Genomic DNA, 23692 nt, shown 5'->3' with positions numbered 1-23692 from the left:
TCAAACACTTTAGAATAGAACATATCCTTTGAGCAATTTCAGCCCATAGGAGTTTATCCTAAAGAGACAATGAAACATGTGCAAATTTTATCTACCAGTGTGGTTGCTGCAGTGTTGTTTAAAAAGAAATACTGCGGGGCGCCTGGGTGGCGTAGTCGGTTAAGCGTCCGACTTCAGCCAGGTCACGATCTCGCGGTCCGGGAGTTCGAGCCCCGCGTCAGGCTCTGGGCTGATGGCTCAGAGCCTGGAGCCTGTTTCCGATTCTGTGTCTCCCTCTCTCTCTGCCCCTCCCCCGTTCATGCTCTGTCTCTCTGTCCCAAAAATAAATAAACGTTGAAAAAAAAATTTAAAAAAAAATAAATAAATAAAAAGAAATACTGCAAAATTGGAAATAAGGGAAATGTCCAAGGATAGGAGACCAGTTAAATAAATGATTGTACATCAGGTGAGGAAGAGAAGAGACAGTAAAAAATGACATTTTAGGAGAGTAGTTACTGACCTGGATGTATCATCACAATATACTGTTTGGTGATAAACCAGGTTGCAAAAGGTAACAACGCAATTTTATAAAAAGAAAACTAGGCCAACAGGTAGATGGAAGAATATGGAAATGTAGTGGTTATAAATTATTCACATTTTCTTCCTTATACTTTTATCTTCCAAAACTCTCGCAAGTAAATGAATACCATTTTCATGAACAGTAAAATGCTGTTCTTTTCGAAATAGGAACTACAGCCTCCCGCACAGGCCACTTACATCTACTTTCTCACAGTCTCGCTGATATGGAGAAGGACTGTCATCACCTGTCATGATATACTCTCTCTTCTTCCATGTCAATAACCTCCCACACTAATCTACTCCTGCTGTCGTCTTTTGGACCGTTCATCAACCGACAACGTTCTTGCTGCCCTGTTTTTAGTCATCTACGGAACGCAAGTTGACATAAAACCCGTTGATCTGTCAGCAATCTGCACATCAAGCTTGTGTTGACAAAATTAATCTCAGTCTAATGACAGCCCCCTTAGGGATGGTGAGTACATCCCATCGCTCTTAAAATCATCTGCCACAGGCCTTAGGACAAATAAGGGGGAGACAGACAGACAGACAATTGAGCATATCGTCATTCGGCAAGTCTGTCAGCTGTTTCCTCCTGGTCCCGTTGGAGAGTTAGGTTTGCTAAAGGGTGTCGTCTACCTCCAGATCCCACCAAGTCACAGCCCCTGGCAATTCCTTTTCCCCCCGGGGACCAGGGAAATCAAAGCACCCTAGGAGCCTGTGACCCAGCCTGCTCAGGACCTCTGTATTTTCCCCATGGGACAACACCTTCTCCCCAGCTGCTCTCCTCTTGGGCTGACCGGCCAGCTCCAGAGACCACTTTCTCCACTTAAACCTTTTATGCTTTGCTCAGCTTGTATCTGCCACAACTGTTCGACAAATTCTCACTGTTTGGTGACCAATGTCATTTATGTACCTTCCTGGTAGAATTTTGTATAGCGTAAGCCTCTAACGGGTGAGCGAAAGAATAAGGCTATGGGGTATTCTTTTCCTTAGGACTAAAACAGTCTCCAGGATGTCATCTGAACGTGTTCTTTACTTCTTTTGTAGGATCCCGAGTATTATTTTCCAAGACTTTCGCTTTTGGGGAGGCAAAAAGCTATGCTGGATCTTCTGCGTTGAATCTTCTTTGCTCTTGTGATACATGGGGAATATTAGTAGCTGATACAGGTTCTCAAAGACAGCACCCATGTTTGTTGAGAGATGCCCTGATGAGCTCCTAGGTCGGACAGAGAAGAATCCCATGGATGCTGGGAAGCAGGGCTGAGTTGGGGGAGGAACTCAATAAACATTAAATGAAGGTAGACAGGGCGCTGAAGTGGTGGGGAGGGGGTCTCTGAACCCAACTGTGTGAGGGCCTGAGGTCCAGCTGTGGCCTTTATAAAGCGTCCCTCCTATGTCCCCTGCATCATTTAGGACAAAGCTGACACCCGCACAAGTGCTCTTATGCAGGTGATGTTTTTAGGGGACAAACAGGACTTCAAGACCATAGTGGGTATTTTGGCTGCATTTATCCGCCATGAAGTGCCCAGACCTGAGTTCACGCTATTACTTTTTCTTACCTTTGCAACCCAAACAGCTGCTTAATGCAGTTACTTTCTGTTCTCTCCTCTCCTTTATTCTCATGAACTGCGAGCGCGCCTTCCTCTCCTTCCACATAAGACACTCCCCCAAACACGGTAAAACCACACAGCCCAGAGGTGGGCTCCACGGTTGCCTATGTGCCTTGGCAGCCGTGCCCTTTCCTGCTTCGTGCCCGACACCTGCCCGAGCTCGCGCTGTCCTCCGGTCGTCATTGGAGGCTTCCACCTGGGGGCCAGCTCTGTGGGATGGCAGTCGCAATGATTTCCCAGTCGCATGGCAGTCGCATGAAGCCTTCAGAGGTTTCCCTCCAGCGTGTTCTTTCCTCTCTCCAGGGCCCCATGAAAGGCACTGCCCAGTCACCTCTTCCGCGTTCTCCCCACACACTCAGCCTGTCCTTTCCTCCTTCACGTGGACCTGGAATTCCCGTCCCTTTCTGTATGAGTTCAGCGAATTCTATGACCTGCTCATCTGCTTCCCTGGGGCTTCCCTCTGTCATTTACCCTCCAGGCTCCCCTTTTCCCTCCCCCCTCCTGCAGTGACCTCTCGTCCATTCTAGAAAGGCCACTTCTTCTCCCTGGTGACTCTCTTCCTCTTTGCTCCCTCCTCAAAGCCCTTATCGAGGTCAGTTCGGAGTGTCCTTGATGGCTTCTCTTTCTCTCCAGATTCCGTCTTTATTGTCTGGCTAATTGATAACAATACGCACCTCATTTTGCCAGGACTTGCGTTAACTAGATTTTTCCCCAAAGCCATGCTGTGTTCAGAAGCAAGGGGGGGGGTCTAGTGCTTAAAACCACGTGTGATGGGGCACCTGGGTGGCTCAGTCGGTTAGGCGAACAGCTTCAGCTCAGGTCATGATCTTGGTTTGTGAGTTCGAGCCCTGCATCGGGCTCTATGCTGACAGCTCAGAGCCCACTTTAGATCCTCTGTCCCCCCCTCTCTCTGCCCCTCCCCTGCTTGTTCTTTGTCAAAAAATAAACTTAAAAAAAAAAACAGTTAAAAGGGTACATGTTATGTGTATCTTACTACATTAAAAAAATAAATGTTGGGGCACCTGGGTGGTTCAGTCGGTTGAGCATCCGACTTCGGCTCAGGTCATGATCTCACGGTCCATGGGTTCAAGCCCCGCATCGGGCTCTGTGCTGACAGCTCGGAGCCTGGAGCCTGCTTCAGATTCTGTGTCTCCCTCTCGCTCTGCCCCTCCCCCGTTCATGCTCTGTCTCTCTCTGTCTCAAAAATAAATAAACGTTAAAAAAAATAATAAATGTTGAAGGTTTTATGAGCAAGAAAACACACGTGGTTGCACAGCAGGGATGTGGTTCTTCGGGGCCACCTCTCCCCTCAGGAAGCCTTGCATCACCTCCTCAATGACACAACTCTGCCACCTCTGAAGCAAATCTGACGCGGCTCTTGGTGGTCACCCACCCTGGAGTTACCACAGAGTCTGAAGATGCCCTCCAGGAAGCCCCCTCCTGGGATCCGGGACATTTCCACAGCGTCGTCACCCCAGGAGCCGGACGACCTGCCCCCCTGAACGCCATCTAACAGACTTGACTTTGGGTTGGCTTATGGTTTCTCTTCACTCTTTCAGAGACTGCACATGGGTCTTCGGTGAGACCCTTCGTGGCGGGGACATCTGGTGACTGTCACAAGTGAGGATCTGTTATTACAGAATTTGTCTTCCTTGCCGGGGTCGGACTCCCCGGCGTGGCCACCGTCCCGTGGCCCAAACCGGTGCCCGTGGTCTTTCCGGTCTCTGGCCACAGAGCTCTGCAGTTGGGTTATAACGTCTTGCTCCCTGGCGTCTCCTATTTCGACTGCCTGACTTCCGCACCCAATTCTTGGGTGTCTGCTTCTCCTTTGCTGCTTCTCCTTTGCCTCCACCTTTGCTCTTTGCTCCACGCTGCACCTGCTTCTGCAGCTCCGGCTGCCCCCTGGCCTCTGACGACCGCCTCTGCTGCTGACAGGTCAGTTCACCTCCCGGCCCAGGCTTCCCACTCACTCGTCTGTGTGATCTGCGCCTGCGGACCCGGCACCCCCGAGCTGCCCAAAGCGGCCTTCCCCGGCACAACCCGCAGCTCTCTGCCAAGTGCGGCTGCTGGAAATGAGCGCCGGTTAGCTCCCTTCTTGGGTATCCCCTCAGAACCAGCTCCCAGCCCCGCAAAGGCCTCTCTGAGCGATAGGACGGGGGCATCATTCCACTCGTGTTTGTATCCCTGCACCACGCCTCGTGCAGAGCAGGTATTCAGGCACGTTTATCAGAAGATGGAGGCTCACCAACAACCCCCCCCTCCTCTCAGCAAATGTCTGTCCCTGCGGAGCACTCACTGTCTGCGGCGCTCATTGTCACATCCATCTCTACATTGGCGGGGCTCTCCCTCCAATGTAGTGGTTTGTTTTCTCGCTCCCTCCTCTAGCCTAGACTTTAAGGGGCGACGCCTCATCTGTAGCTGGTACGAGAATGTGCACGGCGGGGCGCCTGGGTGGCTCAGTAGGTTGAGCGTCCGACTTCGGCTCAGGTCACGATCTCACGCTTCACGAGCTCGAGCCCCGCGTCAGGCTCTGTGCTGACAGCCCAGAGCCTGGAGCCTGCTTCCGATTCTGTGTCTCCCTCTCTCTCTGCCCCTCCCTCACCTCTCCCCCACTCGCACTCTGTCTTTCAAAAATAAATAAACGTTTAAAAAAAAAAGAATGTGCAAGGTGGCCCGTAATACTGGTCCACTTATGCCAATTTGCATCACGCTGGACCCCCTCCCCGTGTCTTCTATCATTACGTCACTTTCTGTGCAAGCCGCTGCCTCCTTGGATAGCTCGAACCCCAAGGCCCCAGGGGAGGGAATAACTGTGGCGATGGAGGCAGGAGCTGGTGCTAGCTGGCCATAACTGCAGCGTGAGGTGGGGGGAGGGGGTCTTGGTGATGGGAACCTTGGGGACGGACTGTCTGCTCTGCCAGTGGAAGGCTTTAGGAGTCACCCGTTGCCCCCTTGCAACCTGTCTTCTTTGAATCCCAGATGCCTGGGCGAGACCCCTGATTCCAGGTGCCCAAAGGCCGCTGGACTTGAGCCTCCTAGTGTCAGACTCCTGGCGGGGTTCCAGCTCTATCACAGTCAATGGACCCGAATGCTATTTCAGAGCGACGTGCTCTGCCCGGCCTCCTGCAAATCTAAGTGACATCCGGAGAATAGGTGTCTTCATCCTGCTCCAGCTCTCCCAGCACGAACAGACCTACGCTGAGCAGCGAAATGAACATGGTAGGAGGCAACTGGCACCTTCCCTCACTTTCCCCAAAGGAACATTTGACAAACACGATGCACGGTTCAATGCTCCACTCTCAACAGCGCCCCTGTCAAAACACCCGACACTGCCTAACCTCGAAGTCACTGGATCAGGCAGGAGAACTCTGAATGATCTCACTGTTAAACTCTCTCGCTTATTGGCATGACAACAGGGCTAAATAGAGCTGAGACGAATATGAGTCTATTTTTGGCCATTCCTTACGGAATTCATGCACACTGTGTATTCTGCATCATTTGGATCCTTGAGCACACTTGGATCTCTGAGGCAAACACTCATTTGTAAATGTTACAGCTGCCAAGGCCGGCTGGCCGCTCTGCCGGGTAGCGTGTTAACTCTCGCAAGGAAATGGGAGGACCGTTCCGAGCTGGGTTTGGGGCAGGGGGTGAGGCTGGCTCGGGCGTGCTCACCTTCACCCTGTCCATACAGGCTTCCATCTTAAGCTGCTCGACGGCCTTCCGCGCTTGGGAGATGCTAGTGGTGCTGTTATTCGACATGCCTTCTTTCATTCTCTGCCCCTGAAACGAGCAAAGTCAGAGGGTTGGAAGTGCGGCTTTTCCCCAAGGTCGGGCGGAGCCCTCGCTCTTCTCCCCACTCCCACCACCCACAGCGTCTCTGTCCACGGCAGGGAGCATCTGTGAGTAAACCCTCCCGGGACGAGCGGAAGAAATGCTTCACGAGGGGGATGGGAGCAAGACCTTATGCTTTTGCCTGGGGAGACTTTCTCAGCCGTGAGTAGAGGGAGTGGAAGATACTAGATGGTCCCAGCGTTAATCCCCTGACTTTTGTGTGGTACTTTGTTAGCAGTAAATCGTTTCCCTACACATTTGTCCGTTCATTCCCCTAGCAGCCCCGAAGGCTGGCAAAACATATTAAGTTTGGTTTTGTTAAGTCAGGGAAGTGCAAAACTCAGAGAAATTAAGCCAATAGCTAAAGGTCTCACAGCCAAACTTTGTGGATCCAGAACCCAAACTCAAAGCTTTGAAGCCTAGGTAAGGGGTCTTTCTACAGCTCTGAGTACAAGTTTCCCCTGAATACAATTGCTTTGTTATTAATGTTAATTTGCCCTCATTCGAAAAATTTTGGACTTTATGCTGGGAGTTTTTATTTATTTATTTTAGTTTTTAAAAATGTTTATTTATTTTTGAGAGAGAGAGCACACACATGCAAGCGAGGGATGGGGGAGGGGCAGTGAGAGAGGGGGACAGAGGATTGGAAGCAGGCTCCACCCTGAGAGTTAAGAGCCCGATGCGGGGCTCAGACTCCTGAACCACGAGATCATGAGCTGAGCCAAAGTCGGATGCTCAACTGACTGAGCCACCCAGGTGCCCGAGTTTGTTTTTAAACAATCACACACACACACACACACACACACACACACACACACACACACACCGTATCCCAAGCAGAGATCTGTATTTGTAGAAGAAAGAAATTCTCCCTGATCTGACATGTGAGGATGCCACATGACTAAGAAAACACTGGAACGCGAACTGTTCCACAAGAAAGCACAGACTTCTACACAGGTGCCTACGGTTCCAGTCGCCCCATCTAATGAGAGACCACTTGGAAGGGGCCTAATCATTCAACCTCAGAGCTGCAGGTGGGTTGCACAGGTGACAGTGGCTTCCAAAGGCACATAGTGAGGGTTGAGGAGACCTGGCCAGTATCTTGGTGTATAGACCACGCTCTGTGGGTTTTCCACATACGTGCTAACTCTGTGGTTCAGGCGAGGCATGGCGGCAGCTTCATTTGTCCATAGGCAGTGTTTTGAAAAATAAAGGTTTCTTGGTTTTTTTATGTTTATTTTGAGAGAGAGAGAGACAGAGACAGAGACAGAGAGAGAGAATGAGTGGGGGAGGGATGGAGAGGGGGAGACAGAGAATTCCAAGCAGGCTCCGTGATGTAAGCACAGAGCCCAGCTCGGGGCTCGATCTCATGAACTGTGAGATTATGACCTGAGCTGGAATCAAGAGTCAGATGCTTAGCCGACTGAGCCACTCAGGTACCCCCCAGAAGTTTCTTGTTCTAAGATAGAGATCAGTCACCTAAATTAAGTTTAACAGGTAGGTGTTCCTGTCTTGGGTGGGAACTTCTACTCAACAAGAAGAGAAGGAGAATAATGAATAGTTGGGGCTTGGAAACCCAGGGGGACAGCCACCTAAACCCTGCTATGTAGAGATGCACTTATGTGTTCTGCATGTGTGTTCAGGTCTGTGTGTGTCCCTGTGTGTGCCCACAGGCCTGTGGTACGTGCCCTGTGCCAGTCCATGTGTGTGTAGCTGTTCCTCTGTGGGTGTGAGTGCTGATGTATATCAGCGTTCCTGTGTATCCACACAAAAGGAAGAACAGTCTGGTTCTCAACCTTCCCCGGCCTGATGCAAGGAAAAAAGGACCCACAAATCATTGCTCTCAGATCCTGATCCTCTCTTCCCATTCCAGAATTCATCCTTCTCTTTCCTCATATTTGATCTTGGGATTTTAGAAGTTGGGGAAGGCACCGAAGGAGGGCACTGGGATGGCTGAGTAGAAGGAAGCCGAGGCCAGGGTCAGCAGGAGTGAAGACGGAAGACACGGGGGAAGGGCCAACCAAGGAGGAGGAGAGAGGCTCTGCACTGGGTGTGTGTGGGTGGGTGTGAGTGTGTTTAAGTGAGAGCAGGTGTCCCTGTATAGGAACTGTTACTAGCAGAATCAGAGCCTCGTCAGACCCCAGAGTGGCCATCTCCCTCCCTCTGGCCCCTGACTGGCTGCATTTAGAACACCCCAATCCCACCCCACTATTTTCTCATTCTTCCTCTGTTTACAAAGAGGGGCACATTTTCAACTACTCCACTCTGCAACACAGAGGAGAACTCTGGCTGAATGCTTAATATTCAGAAAGATCCCAATGAGCTGTGTTTGGCTTCTTGTGTCCTGGAGATAAAATAGGCTGGTGGGGTGGGGGCTCCAGAACCTGAGATACATGGACTCTTAACCTCGCCTCGTCCTCCACCTCCTTGGTGGCCTCTCCTGTGTCCCCTCCAGACCATGTCTGTCCACAGCCCCAGTGTCACCTTCTCACCACAACCTCTGAGCCTTCCTTGCTCACCCTTTTCCTCCCTCTCAGCCTCAAAGTGCTATGTCCTTCCATGGCTGTCTCCTCGGTGACAGCCTTCCCTAGTGTCACCCAGAGCCACAGTCAGCCTAGTGGACAACCCAACTCATGGTCCCTCTCTCCCAAGACTTGTCGTCTTTCCTTTGTCTTTCCCATCATATCCCCAACACCCTCCCCACTCCACTCACACTAAGGGGCTGCAAGGTGCTTCCGTGGAAGCCCCCCATGTGCTGGGACTGGTGCCATCACACACAGTCAGCCTTAGTGGGTCCTCAAAGCTGCCCGCCATCTCGCTCCCATTCCCGGTTACCCCGTGTTTACTTCCCTTGTTGAGGCATGAGAGGAGATACCCCCCTCTGGCTGCCTTGACTGGGTCTTGCCATACTGGCCACTGGGGACGGACCCAGGGCAAAGTCAGGAGACTCGCAGGAGTCTCCTGGGTCATCTGGCACCTGTGGCTGGAAGCCCGGCCTCATCCAAGGCTGACACTGCACGTGTGGTGGGCCCGTCTCTCCTCAGGCTCTGCCCTGTCACTCGCCCTCTTTCTCCTGTAACGTTGGTGTCTCTGGGTGCCCTCTCCTCAGCATATACAAATAGTCTTTTTCAACACATGAAAACAAATAGCCAACAACAAAATGGAAATCCCTTGCTCTCCCCAATTTCCGCTCCCGCTCAAGAAAGAAGAGGAGGAATAACTACAGCTGCCCGTAACAGGGCCCCCCTCCACAACTAAGAGTGGAGGTGCAGAAAATAAGGGGAGAAGGCACTCTTCCTGGGACACAGGATGACAAGCCTGCTCCACTTCACCTCCTCTGCCCTGCTGCCCCCTGGCCCTGTCGGACCCCCTTATAGGACGTCGCTCTTACTGCCATCAGTGACCCGTACTGTTTCATGTCTGTTCATGCTCTCTCTCCGAGTGGCCGGTAAGCTTTCTCCCAGCACACGTACCCAGGACCTGGACTGTGACCGACCCCCGATCTAGACAGCTGTACTTCACAACCTCCCGAGGGGATTCTGGGCATGGGCCACAGGGGGAGAACCATGGCTGGCTTTAAAGCTGCTCCATTGCTCCTCGGTGTCCCCCAAATTACCTTGTGAGGTGTTCCATGCACCTTCGGGACTCTCTGAATCAGCCCTTTAAAAAATTTAAGAGGGGTCTGGGTGGCTCAGCCAGTTAAGCATCTGACTCTTGATTTAGCATCAGGTCATGATCTCACAGTTTGTGAGTCTGAGCCCCGTGTCAGGTTCTGTGCTGACAGCGTGGAGTCTGCTTGGGATTCTCTCTCTCTCTCTCTCTCTCTCTCTCTCTCTGCCTCTCCTAGACTCATGGGCACACACATTCTCACTCGAAATAAATAATCTTATAAAAAATTTAATGGATGTATGAATCTCTGGGGAGCTTGATAAAACACAAATTTTGATGGAGTAAGTTGGGGTATGGTCCAATAGTCTGCATTCTTTTTTTTTTGGAGAGAGAGAGAAAGAAAGCGTGAGTGGGGGAGGGCCAGAGGGAGAGAGAGAGAATCCCAAGCAGGCTTCATGCTCAATGGGATCATGACCTGAGCCCAAATCAAGAGTCAGATGCTCAACAGACTGAGCCGCCCAGGCGCCCCCAAGAATCTGCATTTCTAACAAGCTTTCAGTTGCGGCTGATCCGCGGACCACATCTTGAGTAGCAAGTAACATTTGAATTGCTCAATGTTAACATTGGAACGTAGAGGTCCAGGTCCGATCCCCTACCATCTCAAATGAGGAAACCTGTTCAGGAAGGTTTGATAACCTAATTGCGTGGAACTCCTAGTGAAAGTGGGAGGAAGCATCTCCCTAGTGTGGCTCCCAGCTCGTCCCCTCTCCGGGGCCTAGTATGGCATCTGGGGCAGGAACGGGGTTTCCCTCTTGCCACCTGGTCTCTCCTACTCTCCCAGCACAGACTCACCCCTCGAGTGATCCTGAACTTTGCCTGACTTAGGACTGTGATGGCCGTGGGGCCTCTTCCGTGGTCATCTAGTCATCCAGTTCTCCCTTCTTCCCCAACGGGGGGCCCATCCACTCACATGGGGGAGGACGTGAGGGCGTGGCTTCATGAGGGCCCTACATCTGCTACGGAAGGGGGCAGGGGGACAGGATGGTGACAGCTGCTGGGAGAAAGTGATGTGTGAGGACCAGGCCACACACGGAGATCCTGACAGCCCAGCCTCACCCGGGCCCACACGCACACTGCAGGCAAAGACACCCGCTCTCCAGAGGGAACCCGCTCCTGGACACGACACACCATTTCCTTACCTGCTGAGAGGCGCAGTGACAGGCCTGGGCAGGTGGCAGCAGAGGCTGACAGTTGTCAGAGGAGAGGCTGATGCGCGGCTCCTGCTTTGAGGCTCACCTGGGGACACAACCAGAGATGGGTCGACAGGTGTGGCAGAAGCCGGCTGTCCCCCAACCGCCCGGCCCCCAGGGCCCTCTGCTCCTGCTTTGCCGCTGTCTCTGCAGCCCGCGGAGTCTCCTTATCAGATCACACGGGAGACGGTGAGCCACGGGCAGGAAGGGAAGCCCCGATCGCACACAGCGGAGCGGGAACACCTCGGGGCCACGGGCTGGCCCGGCTCTCCCTTCCCGGCCTGCTGGTCACCCCCAGCCCCACGCGCCAACCCGCTTCTAGCCAACCTCTGCCCAACGGAAACAGTTTAGATGCCTTTTCTTATTATAAAGAGCTAGGCCAATTGGAGGAAAATGTGAAGACAGAAAATTACAGCAAAGAAAAAAACCCATTATAGTGCCTCTTCCCATTAACATTATCCCTACGCATATTAGAGTAACCTGGTTCCAACCAAAAGACATCTAGCACAGAGGAGATGACTCAATCGGGTGGCTTTAAAGGTCTCTTCAATGCCAGGGACTCTCTGTGGAGAGGCGCCTGGCTTGTTGCCTCCCTTCTCTGGGACAACGGGCTTGTCCCCCAGGGGTTTTTTGACCACCCCACCCTACAGCATCCACGTCCCTGGGATCCCCGCGAACCTGCAGCAAAATAAAGGCTGGCCAGGAATGGGCTGGACTTGGGGGAAGGATGGGTGAAGTCGTGCCCGGTGCATTTTCCCCAGTCCAGGGCTGAGGGTGGATCAGTTCCCACGGTGTTCCCCTCACCCCCACCATCTTCCAAAGGGAGACAGACAGACAAAGCCCTAGAGAGGAGGCCTGCTGTCCTGCAGGGTCAGAGCATCAAGCCTGCTCCCTAGGTAAGTGGCTTTGCAATTTTTTTTAAGTTTATTTATTTTGAAAGGCGGGGAGCGAGCCGGGAAGGGGCAGAGAGAGAGAGAATCCCAAACAGGCTCTGCATCATCAGCACAGAGCCCCACGTGGGGCTTGAACTCACGAACCATGAGATCATGACTGAGCTGAAATCAAGAGTTGGGCGCTGAACTGACTGAGCCATCCATGCGCCCCTCGGCAAGTGACTTTAAAGCTGGGCTCCAGGGGGCCTCCCTGCCCACCTTCTGGACAGACAGGAAACCCCTGGGCTGAGCCACCCAGGCGCCCCAACCCCTCAATTTTTTTTAGTGTTTATTTTTGAGAAAGAGAGAGAGAGCAAGAGAGAGACTGGGGGGAGGGAGAGATGGGGACAGAGGATCCAAAGATCATGACCAGAGCCAACGTCGGACGCTTAACAGACTGAGCCACCCAGGCTCCCCCGTGCAGCAAATTCATGGACTGGCTCCATGAAAAAGGGTTCCCTGGTCACAGACGTTTGAGAAATGGCCGTTATTTCACTCGTGCCTGTGGAGGGCCGTGCTGCACTGGCACGTAAAGACTCTGAGGAGTCCTGCGGTGAAGAAACCTGTTGCCCGAAACCCGCCGTTCCCCGAAGGACTGATTCGGGAACGCCCGGGTTTTGTTTTTGTTTGGAATGAACGATGCATCTCACACTTTGTCATCACACGCGGGGGGTGAAGGGACCCAGTGAGCCAGCTGGCCGCACTGGCACCGGCTGCCCAGGGGGCTGAGGGGACGGATAACGGCAGCGCACCCGAGCGCCATTCTCCGTGCACCTGCTGCTCTCCAACCCACCGGGGCAGGTCTGCCTCTCTCGGTGGTCCCGACACTGGAAGAATCAGAAGCACCCGGGAACTCAGTACCGCCGAGGCCCGGCTCTGTTCCACTCCCGTGACGCCGGCCCTCCAGGGGATCCTGACACCTCAAGCCCCCAAACCACTGCCCAAGTCCATTGGTTCCGAGGCTTTGCTGTGCATGTGAATCACCTGGCACCTTAAAAGATGAGATGCCGCGGTCACACCCCAGACCACTAAGCCACACTGACTTTCGAGGTAACTCCGGGGCGCAAGCCGCATCCGAAAAGACACAGCGCTAGTCTGCATCTAAGCTGGTGCTCGCCCTACTCCTGTCACGTGGTGCACGCAGATCTCGGACTCTCATGGACAGAGCGGGGTGGGTCCGGGAAGGGGACAGACACAGAATCTCAGGGCCCACCCAGACCTTCGGAATTACAGCCGCATTTTCACCGGAGCGATTCAGGTGCAAAATAGAGTTGGAGACGTTCTGTGCCAGGGCTGGGGTGGGGGTGGGGGGCAGTGCCACTTTATGCAGGGAGTCTGAGCCCAAGGTGAAGAGACTTGACTGAAGACACAGGAGTCCGTAGGTGGGGGATGGTAGAGTCACTGTTCTCCTGACCCTCCCGTTATTATTCACGGTCCCATCCAGCCTTTTGGGCTGCTCTTACAGATGATTTTGTTGACTCTGGTAGTTCTCTGAGAGACTGTGTATCGAGGAAGGATGATCCATTTCTCCTTGTCCACTTGCCACTCGCATAGCATTTTGTACCCAATGCTTGGGGCTTTCTTCAGATGTCATCCCACCAAGTTGCCCTGGGCCCCAGGAAGGAGCTGTAGACACCTCCCAGTATCACTACTGCTTCTCAAAGCGAGACACATTATTGGTGCTGACAGGAATTGGCTCCTGACTGGTCTGCTTGATCTGTCACTGAAAAACACTGCTTTTTAATGGCACTAAATATGCTGCCATGATGTTCTCATGGCTTTTTCCCCCACCCCTTAAATAGGAAAAACATACTTATCTGTAGACAAAATGCTGTGGTGGTCTCATTGTGGAGGCCTCGAAAGTTCTACCGTGTGGCCATCAGCTGGCTGGGAGGCCCTCAAGGGCAGAGGGTGGTCTTACTAATGTCTGTGTGCCCAGCACAATCCCAGGACAGGCCCACTGTCCACGTTCATATAACCGTGACTCGTGTATATGTGAAAGAACAGGCTCAGGCTTCACAGCAATGATGCTGATTCTCCATGACTGCTGTGGTTTCGATTCTTAAAGCGGAGCTAATTCAGCTCCCAGTTGTGAAGTGTAATGACCTAAAGTCACGCGTCTTTGCTGATGGCGTGGTGCTGGGTCTTGAGGAGCAAAAATCATAGTCTCTGTTCTCACAAGGCTTACCGTCCGGTGGGGCATATCATGCATTGTTCAAAAAACTGTAGTGGCGAATTCATTCTCATACAAGGAGGCATGCAATTCTTAGGGGGTGTATAGCCAAAGAACTTGACCTGACCTGAAGATGTATGTTGGTTTCTATGGGAGATTCTGAAGCCATAAGGAGGAATGAGACTTGCCGGCCCCACAGAGCTCAGTGTCTGAGCGGGAGAAAGTAAATAAGTAATGGTCATAGTGTGATAGGTGTATGTGGGGCTGAAGCCATTCTCTCCTTTTCTCATAATAATATAATTGTGGCTGATTCTGAGGGGAGCAGGACGATTCTGAGCTTACCTCCTCCCATGCACACACCAAGGCTGTAACTAAATATAGAACAACCCTCTCTGAGGATGACCTAAAGACTGATGGAACAGATCTTCCACAGCTAAAGACATCAGGAGGGATATCAAAGGCATGAAGTCCTCCCTGGGGGGTGAGGAGCTCAAGATCCATACCAGGCATCCCTCTGCCCTGGGGATCTGCACCTCCAAGAAGACAAGCCCCCAATACACCTGGCCTTGAAAATCAGCAGGGCTTAACTCTGGGAGCTGACATGCTACAGGAAACCGAGCCTCTACTGTTAAATCTCTCATGCTCTGAGAACCAGAACTTTGAAAAGTACCTGGGTAATGTGTGAAGGAGATTTATTATTATTATTGTCGTTGTTGTTGTTGTTTATTTGAGAGAGAGAGAGAACGCGCACAGGGGAGAGGGACAGAAGGAGAAAGAGACAGAATCCCAAGCAGGCTCCACTCTCAGCATGGAGCCTGATGTGGAGCTCGATCCCACGACCCTGGGATCATGACCTAAACCGAAATCAAGAGTCAGACGCTTAACTGACCAAGCCATTCGGGCGCCCTGCGAAGATTTATTAATTCATTTTAGGGCATGTGCCACAGGGCCAGGGTTCTTTAGGAACTTTCTCTGGGAATGGAAGTGCTGGCAGGTGGCATTCTACTTGCCCTCCTTCAGCCTAAATGACAGCAAGAGGAAAGACAACAGTTATATACGAGGGAAATCTCATATGGCTATCAGCTGATTTTCCAGCAGGAACTTTGCAGGCATGATATCTTCAAAGTGCTAAAGGAAAAAAAACGTGCAACCAAAAATATTCTACCTGGCAAGGTTATCATTCAGAACTGCAGGAGAGATAAAGAGTTTCCCATATAAACAAAAGTTAAAAGAGTTTATCACCATTAAATTGGTCTTATAAGAAGTGTTAAAGTGACTTGTTGAAGCAGAAAAGGCCATAACTAGAAGTAAAAAAAAAAAAATTATCAAGAAAAAAATAAAAAATAAAAAGATGTAAAATGTGATATCAAATATATAAAACATGGAGAGGGAGTAGAAATGTAGTGCTTTTAGAATGTGTACAAACTTAAGCAGCTATCAACTTAAAACAGACTGCTATATCTCCATATGGTGTTTTATATGAACCTCATGGTAACCAAAAGCCACAAACCTATAATAGATCTACAAAAAATAAAGAGAAAGGAATCTTAGCCAAAGACTAAAGAAAGCCATCACATCACAAGGGAAGAGAGCAAGAGAAGAAGAAAGGAACAGAGAAGAACTACAAAAGCAACCCGAAATAATGAACAAAATGGCAATAAAAACATAGCAATCAACAACTACTTTAAATGGAACGAATGCTCCAATCAAAAGAAAGAGAGTTAATGAATGATAAAAAAAACCCAAGTCTCATCTATATGCTGCCTACAAGAGACTCACTTCGTATCTAAAGACACATGCAGACTGAAAGTGAAGGTATATAAAAAGATATTTCATGCATCGGAAATGAAAAAAAGCTGGAGTAACAATACTTATGGCAAACAAAATAGACTTCAAAACGAAGACTGTAAGGGTGTGCACATATGTGGTTAAGTGTCTGATTCTTGATCTCGGCTCCGGTCGTGATCTCATGTTTGTGGGTTCGAGCCCCACACTGGGCTCCGTGCTGACAATATGAGGACTTCTTGGGATTCTCTCACCCTCTCTTTTTGTCCCTCCTCCTCTTCCTCTCTCTCCTCTCAAAATGAATAAATAAAATTAAAACTAAAAAAAAATACTGTAAAAAGAGACAAAGAAGGACATTAGGTAACAATAAAGGGATCAACCCAACAAGAGGATATAATTGTAAATGTTTATGCACCCAACACGGAAGCATCTAAGTACATAAAGCAAATATTAACAGACATAAAGGGAGAAACTGACAGTAATACAATAAAAATAGGGGTCTTTAACATCCACTTAAATCAATGGCTAGATCATCCAGACAGCAAATCAATATAGACCAGTGGCTTTGAACGACACATTAGACCTTATGAACTTAACAGGTACATATGGAATGTGCCATTCCCCAAAAGCAGAATACACGTTCTTTTCCGGTGCACACGGACCATTCTCCAGGATAGATTACGTTAGGCCACAAAACAAGTCTCAAAGAAAAATTTAAGAAGATCGAAATCATCTGAAGCATCTTTTCTGCCCACAATGCTATGAAACTGAAATGACCGGTTTCATCATGAGAAAATAAACCTGGAAAAACACAAACACGGGGAGGCTGAACAGTATGCTACTAAACAACCAATGAGTCAATGGAGAAATCAAGGAGGAAATTAAAAAGATACTTTGAGACAAATGAAAATGAAAACACAACATTCCCCAACCTTTGGGATGCAGAGAAGCTGTCCAAAGAGGAGGTTTTAGAGGTATAGGCCCTCTTCAAACAAAGCCAAGAAAAATCTGAAATAAACAATCTAACTTATACCTCAAGGAACTAGGGAAAAAATCCCCAAAGCTCAAGGTAGTAGGAAGAAAGGAAATAAAGATCAGAGAAGAAATAGATGAAAAAGAGGCGAAAACAAGCAAACAAATGGGGCACCATGGTGGCTCAGTTGGTTGAGCATCCTACTCTTGATTTTGGCTCAGGTCATAATCCCAGGGTCATGGGATCGAGCCCCATGTCAGGCCCTTTGCTGAGCATGGAGCCTGCTTGAGATTCTCTCTCTCTCTCTGTCTTTCTCTGCCCCTCTCTCCCACTTGCACTCTCTCTCTCTAAAAAAAAAAAAAAAAAAAGTTTAAAACAAACAAAAACCGGGGCGCCTGGGTGGCTCAGTCGGTTAAGCGGCCGACTTCAGCTCAGGTCACGATCTCGCGGTCCGTGAGTTCGAGCCCCGCGTCGGGCTCTGGGCTGATGGCTCAGAGCCTGGAGTCTGTTTCCGATTCTGTGTCTCCCTCTTTCTCTGACCCTCCCCCGTCCATGCTCTGTCTCTCTCTGTCTCAAAAATAAATAAAACTTTAAAAAAAAAATTAAAACAAACAGAAACCAATAAAAAAGGTCAATGAGACTAAGAGTTGGTTATTTGAAAAGATAAACACAATTGATAAAACCTTAGCCAGATTCATCAAGAAAACAAAGAGAGGACTCTGATAAATAAAATCAGAAGAAGTTACAACTAGCATCACAGAAATACAGAGGATTTTAAGAGACTATTACAAAAAATTATACAAACAACCGTATAATTGGACACATAATTGTCCAAACAAACTGGACAATCTAGAAGAAATGGATAAGTTCTTAGAAACATATAATCTTCCAGGACCGAATCAGGAAGAAAGAGAAAATCTGAACAGACCAATTACTAGTAATGAAATTGAATCGGTAATCAAATCAACACTCCTAACAAAACTGAAGGACCCGATGGCTTCACAGATGAATTCTACTGAACGTTCAAAGAAGAGTTAAGACTTATTCTCCTCAAAATATTTTTATTTATTTATTTATTTATTTATTTATTTATTTATTTATTTAATGTTTATTTATTTTTGAGACAGAGAGAGACAGAGCATGAACGGGGGAGGGTCAGAGACGGAGGGAGACACAGAATCTGAAGCAGGCTCCAGGCTCCGAGCTGTCAGCACAGAGCCCGACGCGGGGCTCGAACTCACGGACCGCGAGATCATGACCTGAGCCGAAGTCGGCTGCCTCACCGACTGAGCCACCCAGGCGCCCCTCCTCAAAATATTTTTTTTTAAATTTCGAAAAATAGAAGAGGAAAGAAAACCTCCAGATTCATTCTATGAGGCTAGCATTAACCTAATATCAAAACGAGACAAAGACACTACAAAAAAAGAATTATAAGCCAATATCCCTGATGAACAGATGCCAATATCCTTGGCAAAATATTGGAAAACTGAATTCAACAATAAATTAAAACGACCATTCGCCATGATCAAGTGTGATTTATTCCAGGGATGCAAGGATGGTTCAATATTTGCAAATCAGCGTGATGCACCACATTACCAAAAGGAAGGATAAAAATCAGAGGATGATCTTAACAGATGCAGAAAAAGCCTTTGAGAAAATTCACTGCCCGTTCATGAGAAAAACTTGAAAATACTTTCAAATCTTGACACAAAAGTAGTAATTTAAGAAATTCTACTTGGAAAACCAAATGCGAGGCATAAATTACAGCAAAGATTCCACCTTGGGAAGCCACGTTCACTTTCTGGGCATAGACTGGTGGCGTGGGCCTGCCGGGTCCCACACGTCCCCAGGAAGCAGCTCACTGGAGACAGAGCCCAACACACAGCCCTGGATCACGAGCCACACCTTGGCCTTGAGTCACTCTTTCCAGTACTGCGTGGTACCTGTCATGCAGATTTGCTCTTGGGTCCAGTCCCCACGGGTTAGGGGGGGCTACAAATAGAAATGTAAGGATGCTGCTGTTTTCACCCTACAATCCTGTTAGATGCCAGGTGGCACTGCTTTGGGCATAGAAGCTGAGGAGAGGTTCTCCCGGCGTTCGCAAAATCATTTAGTTAAGATCCCTCTTCCCTCGCTTTAAGATAAATCGGTTTCGGATTGCCACAACCATTTTATATACTGAGTCAACGTGCTGGAGTGTCCCCCCCAATAACGGAGGTCACATCAGCTTCAGAACAAGGGATGTAAAAGGGAGAGAGATCTTTCACCTGAAAGGTCATAACCACTGTAGTAGCAAAGGGCAGAGGCTTTATGTACCACGCAGAAGCATAAAGTGGTATTTGAGCCTCTCAAGGGAAATTTTGCTTCTTCCCACGGCCATTCCAGGACAGAGCTGGATATCCTGGGCCCTGAGCAGAGAATCAGGTGCTTCAGTGGGAGCATGGTCCCCTCAGTCCCCTCAGTAGGGAACAAGGCCATGGCCAGCCCCACCCCTGCTTGAACTTCCACTCTGCAAAGTAGATACGGTGATGGTGGAGCTTGGGGCATTTTACAATCTGGGTCTCAATTTCTCAATTTACATCTTGATTCCCTGACAGCATCTGCCTGATCTGATAACATCTCATCACACCGATGCCAAACAAGCACAGAGTTAAGGAGCCTTTAGCCTGGCACGTACTGTAACGGGCCCAAGGGGCAAGAGATTCTTCGGAGAGCACTCGGAGTCTGAGGGAGGCTGGAACCTGCTGGTCACCAGTCACCACGTGACCGCCCTCCTTATCTGGCCCTGATTAAGGTCAAGAAAATTAGAAAAGGTTGGCAGACCAGCTGCTATATTTAAGGGCAGTTGACAAGTCAGTGCAGAATAAACAAGAGAAAGAGAAACCACGTCCGTCTTCTGTGTGACCCTTAATACTTCCCACCTTCTCATCCACGTGGCCACCCCAGCCACCCTCCAATCATTTCCTTGGCTTTGCAGATAGAGTCCCAAAATCTTATTTGACAGGAACAAGCATTAAAAGGGCCAAGAGTCGGGTTGCTTTTCCACCAGACTTCATAGAGTATGAAGTTAATTCTTTTACTGCCTGCCGGATTACAAACTCATTACTCCAACTGGACCATGCCCTTGACCATGCCCAAAGACTCATGTCCTGTGTGTGGTATCTTACAGTATAGAATGAGATACTCTTCATTTGTCTCATGGCGACTCTACTGGTGGGGAGATCACTGCACCAAGGAGGAAGAGGCAGTTGAGAGGTGATGTGGCTGGGCCAGTGTGCCGGTGTCCTAGGACCATCATAACAAATCACAAACTCGGTGGCTTGAAACCTGGTGTCATTTATTCCCATGGTTCTGGAGGCTAGAAGTTTGAAACGAAGCCCACGTTAAGACCATTAAGACCACGTGGAGCCACGTTCTCTTTGAAGGCTTGAGGGGAGGATCTTTCCTCTCTTTTTCCTGGTCTGGAGCCTCCCAGTGATCCTTGGCATTCCTTGCTTCTAAACACATCACTCCAATCTCTGCTCGCATCTACACGGCCCCCAATTCTCCAAGTTTCTGTGCCCCCTGCTTTTCTTACAAGGGCACCAACCATATACTGGATATAAGTCCTTCCCTAATCCAGTATTGACCTCATCTTCACCAATTACATCTCCTATTTCCGGATAATATCACACTGTGACGTTCCAGGTGGGTAGGAATGGGGAGGGGAACTCAACCCAGTATCAGCATGAACCCAAGACTGTGGCCGTAGGTTTATGACCATTTTTACAAAGAGTCATTATGTTTTGTTCTTTGTAAGACCCATAAGGAAACACTTCTCTGAGAATGGCATGGTGTTTCATGGATGTGTGAAAGAAACTCATCTTGGGGCGACGGGAACACAGACTGAGAAGCAGTCTGTAGAACAAAAGTAACAACCTACAATTCCCTTACTCCACAAATGACATGACTGAGGTCTAGCCAGTTATTTCCCCAAAGTCAGGAAACAGCTAATTAGTGGAGAAAATATGAGAACCTCAAATCAATCCCCCATTATTCATTTATTCAGCCTTTACTATGTCAGGCACAACACTCAAGAAATGAGGGGGTGATTCAAACATGGCTGTTGCCCTGTATTTAGTGTGGGAGACAAACTAACAGCAGCATATGCAATCATAGATCCAAGGAGCCACCACAGAATCTGTGAAGGGGAGTGGGGCCCAAAAGGAGAGGATGGATTCTTCTTGGGGTGGACAGGGTGGTAAGAAGAGTGGGAGGGCTTCATACTCACTCTGAACCTGGGAAGGCGAATAGGAGGCCACTAGGCAGAGGGAACAGCATGTGTACAGGCAGGCAAGGTGTAAACAAGCCTGGCATGCTCTAAAAGCTGCATGCTTCTTTATTCCTGGAGCCCAGGGTCAGATCACGGAGGGTCTCAAATGCCACTCTAAGGAGGTGAGACCTGAATCAAGTAGGCAGTTAGAATCAAGTGAAGGATATTGAAGCCGAGAGGTAATGAGCTGCTTTTACATTTTAGAAAGATCACCTCAACCTAGTGTGGAGAATGTGCAAGAGGTGAATGAGACACACAAGCAGACCACTTTGGAAGCTCCATGAGTCTAGACGAGAGACCCGCTGCGTGCACCTGAAGCTCTGGCAGGGAGATGACGGGGGGTGATGGAGAGCTAGTACCGGGATGGAAGTGCGGAGAGGACGACATCGGGATCTGAACGCTGGGGAAGGTGGGGAAGGAAGGTGGCTGGCTGACTTTCGGGGAAACTCACCAGGCTTAAAAAGAGAAAGCGGGGTTCTCAGGGGTGTGCGGTGAGCTCACGTGGGGCAGGCTGCACTTGGAGCGACTTTAGGACCCCGAAGAGACCATGCCCGGCAGACAGGTGGACTGACGGGGATGCAGCTTAGAAGTGAGCTTGAGCTGAAGATGGACGGAGAGTTGTCGGTCGTGCCTGTAGGGCCACCAGAAGTCCGCTCATGGAAAGGCTCAGAGGAAGAGGGGGCAGGAGTCAGAAGGCAGGGCCAGGTGAGAGCCTTGGCTCAAACCAGCGTGGCAGGGCTGGGCACAGGAAGGAGACCCCTCTGCTCATCTCTGCTCTGTTTCTTTGATCTTCAGTCTGTGTTTTCAGAATTGTAGAAGATTTAATACTGAAAAGAACCCACAAATGACTGCCTGTGGCTGACAGGCCAAGATGGCCGGGAGATGCACCACCTTCCCCGAGGATGCCTGGGCCAAGGAGCTGGTGCTGGTTGCGTCCTTTGCCATCGGGGGGCTCGCTGTAATTCTACCCCCTCCTCAGCCCCTTCACCAAATACTCCACTATCATCAACAAGGCCATGCCCAGAACTACCCAGTGCCCGTCTGTGATCATGGGAACACCCCACCCCCTGTGCCCAGCGGCCCCCTGGACCCCCAGGGGAGGCTGCAGTGGTGGAAGAAACTGTGAATACCTCAAGGGACAGGGAGGAGGCCCCCTCCCCTGTGGCCAAGAAAATGTAAAAAGCGAAAAATACCAAAAAACCCAATAAGTTACTCATCGTGGACCAAAGGCCACAAAATTGCTAGGACTGTGTCTGTGGCTCCGTAAAGTGCACTCCATTTTGCAGAATGGAGAAGTGACAGCAGAGCTTCTGGGTCACGAAGGGCCCCAGCTATTATGTAGTTGGTACAGAGAGCGCAGTCTTAAATGAGGCTGTTGGCCATGGCCATTGGGTAGAACGTGGAGCTTGTTCTTGGAGAAACAGAGGTAAGCCATACAGGCAGCTGGCTCTGGGAACGATCTGAACTATATGCGTTTGAGCCTTGGGCAACGTGGGAGGTAGGGGCGCCAACCCTCCCTGCAACCAAAAATCTGCATATGACTTCTGACTGCCCCCAAACTTCACTACTAATAGCCTACTGTTGACCGGAAGCCTTAACAGTAACATAAACAGTCGATTAGCCCTTATTTTGTATCTTCTATGCATTATGCCCTGTATCCTTACAGTAAAGTAATCTAGAGAAGAGGAAATGTTATTAAGGAGATCATAAGGAAAATATATTTACAGTACTGTACTGTACCTGTTGAAAAGAATCCACATAGAAGTGGACCCTCACAGTTCAAATCGTGTAGTTCACGGGTCAGCTGTATGCTGCACCTCCCACACGATGCCATCAAAAACGCCAGCACACATTCAGTGGGTCATGCTCTTTGATGGGAGAGAAGCAGCTCATGCCGATTTGTCTGTTGGCCTCTCCCAGCCAGACCCTTTCCGCCCCTTGCTTTTTTGGCCATCTTTCTAGGGTACAAGCGAAGCTTCCAGTATCCGAGTAAAACCAGTGGCTATCGTGAGCCTGGATGCACTGCCTCCCTCTCTGGGAGGGTTTCTAGCACAGCCCTCTCGCCTCACTCTGGTGGTTCACTCTAACATGGGCTTCAAATGCCACAGCCTGTGTCCTGTTAGGAAGCAGCAATCTTGGCGACAGGCCAAGCTACCCAATGAAGATGAGGCAGTTCCAACCTCTGGGACCGGTTCCAGGAAACACTATTTCTAAAGACTCCAGCTGCTGGCAACTGCATTTTATCTCTAACCATTTTTTAAGACACCATTTACAGGGACATGCTGGGATTTCGAAGTGAATTTCTATGGAGGTGAAATTCACCTGGCATAAGTAACTATTTCAAAGTGAACATTCAGTACATTCACAATGTTGCACAACACCACCTCCGGCTAGTTTCGGTGCATTTCCATCACTCCAGAATAAAACTCCATACTCATTAAGTGGCTCTCCCCCACAGCCCCTGGCAACAGCCAACCTGCTCTCTGTCTCTATGGATTTTTCTATTTGGACATTTCGTATAAATGGAATAATTCACGATGTGCTCCTCTGTGTCTGACCTACGTAACGTTTTGAGGTTATATCCAGGGTGCAGCATGTATCAGTACTTTGTCCCTTTCTGTGGCTGAGTAATATTCCACTGTATGGATATACCACAATT

The 23692-nt window shown here is 49.6% G+C and overlaps 1 protein-coding gene across 2 annotated transcripts in view; it reads right to left on the bottom strand.

Moving 5' to 3' along the window:
* GNG4 (G protein subunit gamma 4) overlaps positions 1-23692 on the bottom strand; it is a 54292-nt gene that overhangs the window by 21853 nt on the left and 8747 nt on the right. The window contains exons 1-3 of one of the 2 annotated variants that reach the window (XM_040464858.1): positions 10808-10904; positions 7688-7805; positions 5841-5948 (exon numbers count right to left, since the gene is read on the bottom strand). In XM_040464858.1, the coding sequence (XP_040320792.1) occupies positions 5841-5948; positions 7688-7702 (123 nt within the window). In that variant the 5' untranslated portion in view covers positions 7703-7805; positions 10808-10904. Of the gene's footprint in view, positions 1-5840; positions 5949-7687; positions 7806-10807; positions 10905-23692 lie in introns of those variants that run through there. The other variant, XM_040464859.1, reaches the window with a different exon arrangement.

The sequence above is a fragment of the Herpailurus yagouaroundi genome, unplaced genomic scaffold (genome assembly GCF_014898765.1).
Source record: "Herpailurus yagouaroundi ecotype Mexico unplaced genomic scaffold, PumYag 530, whole genome shotgun sequence".
In the NCBI taxonomy this organism is placed as follows: Eukaryota; Metazoa; Chordata; class Mammalia; order Carnivora; family Felidae; genus Herpailurus; species Herpailurus yagouaroundi.
The sequence above is the reverse complement of the archived record's forward strand: the minus strand, read 5'-3'. Positions and strand labels throughout refer to the sequence as shown.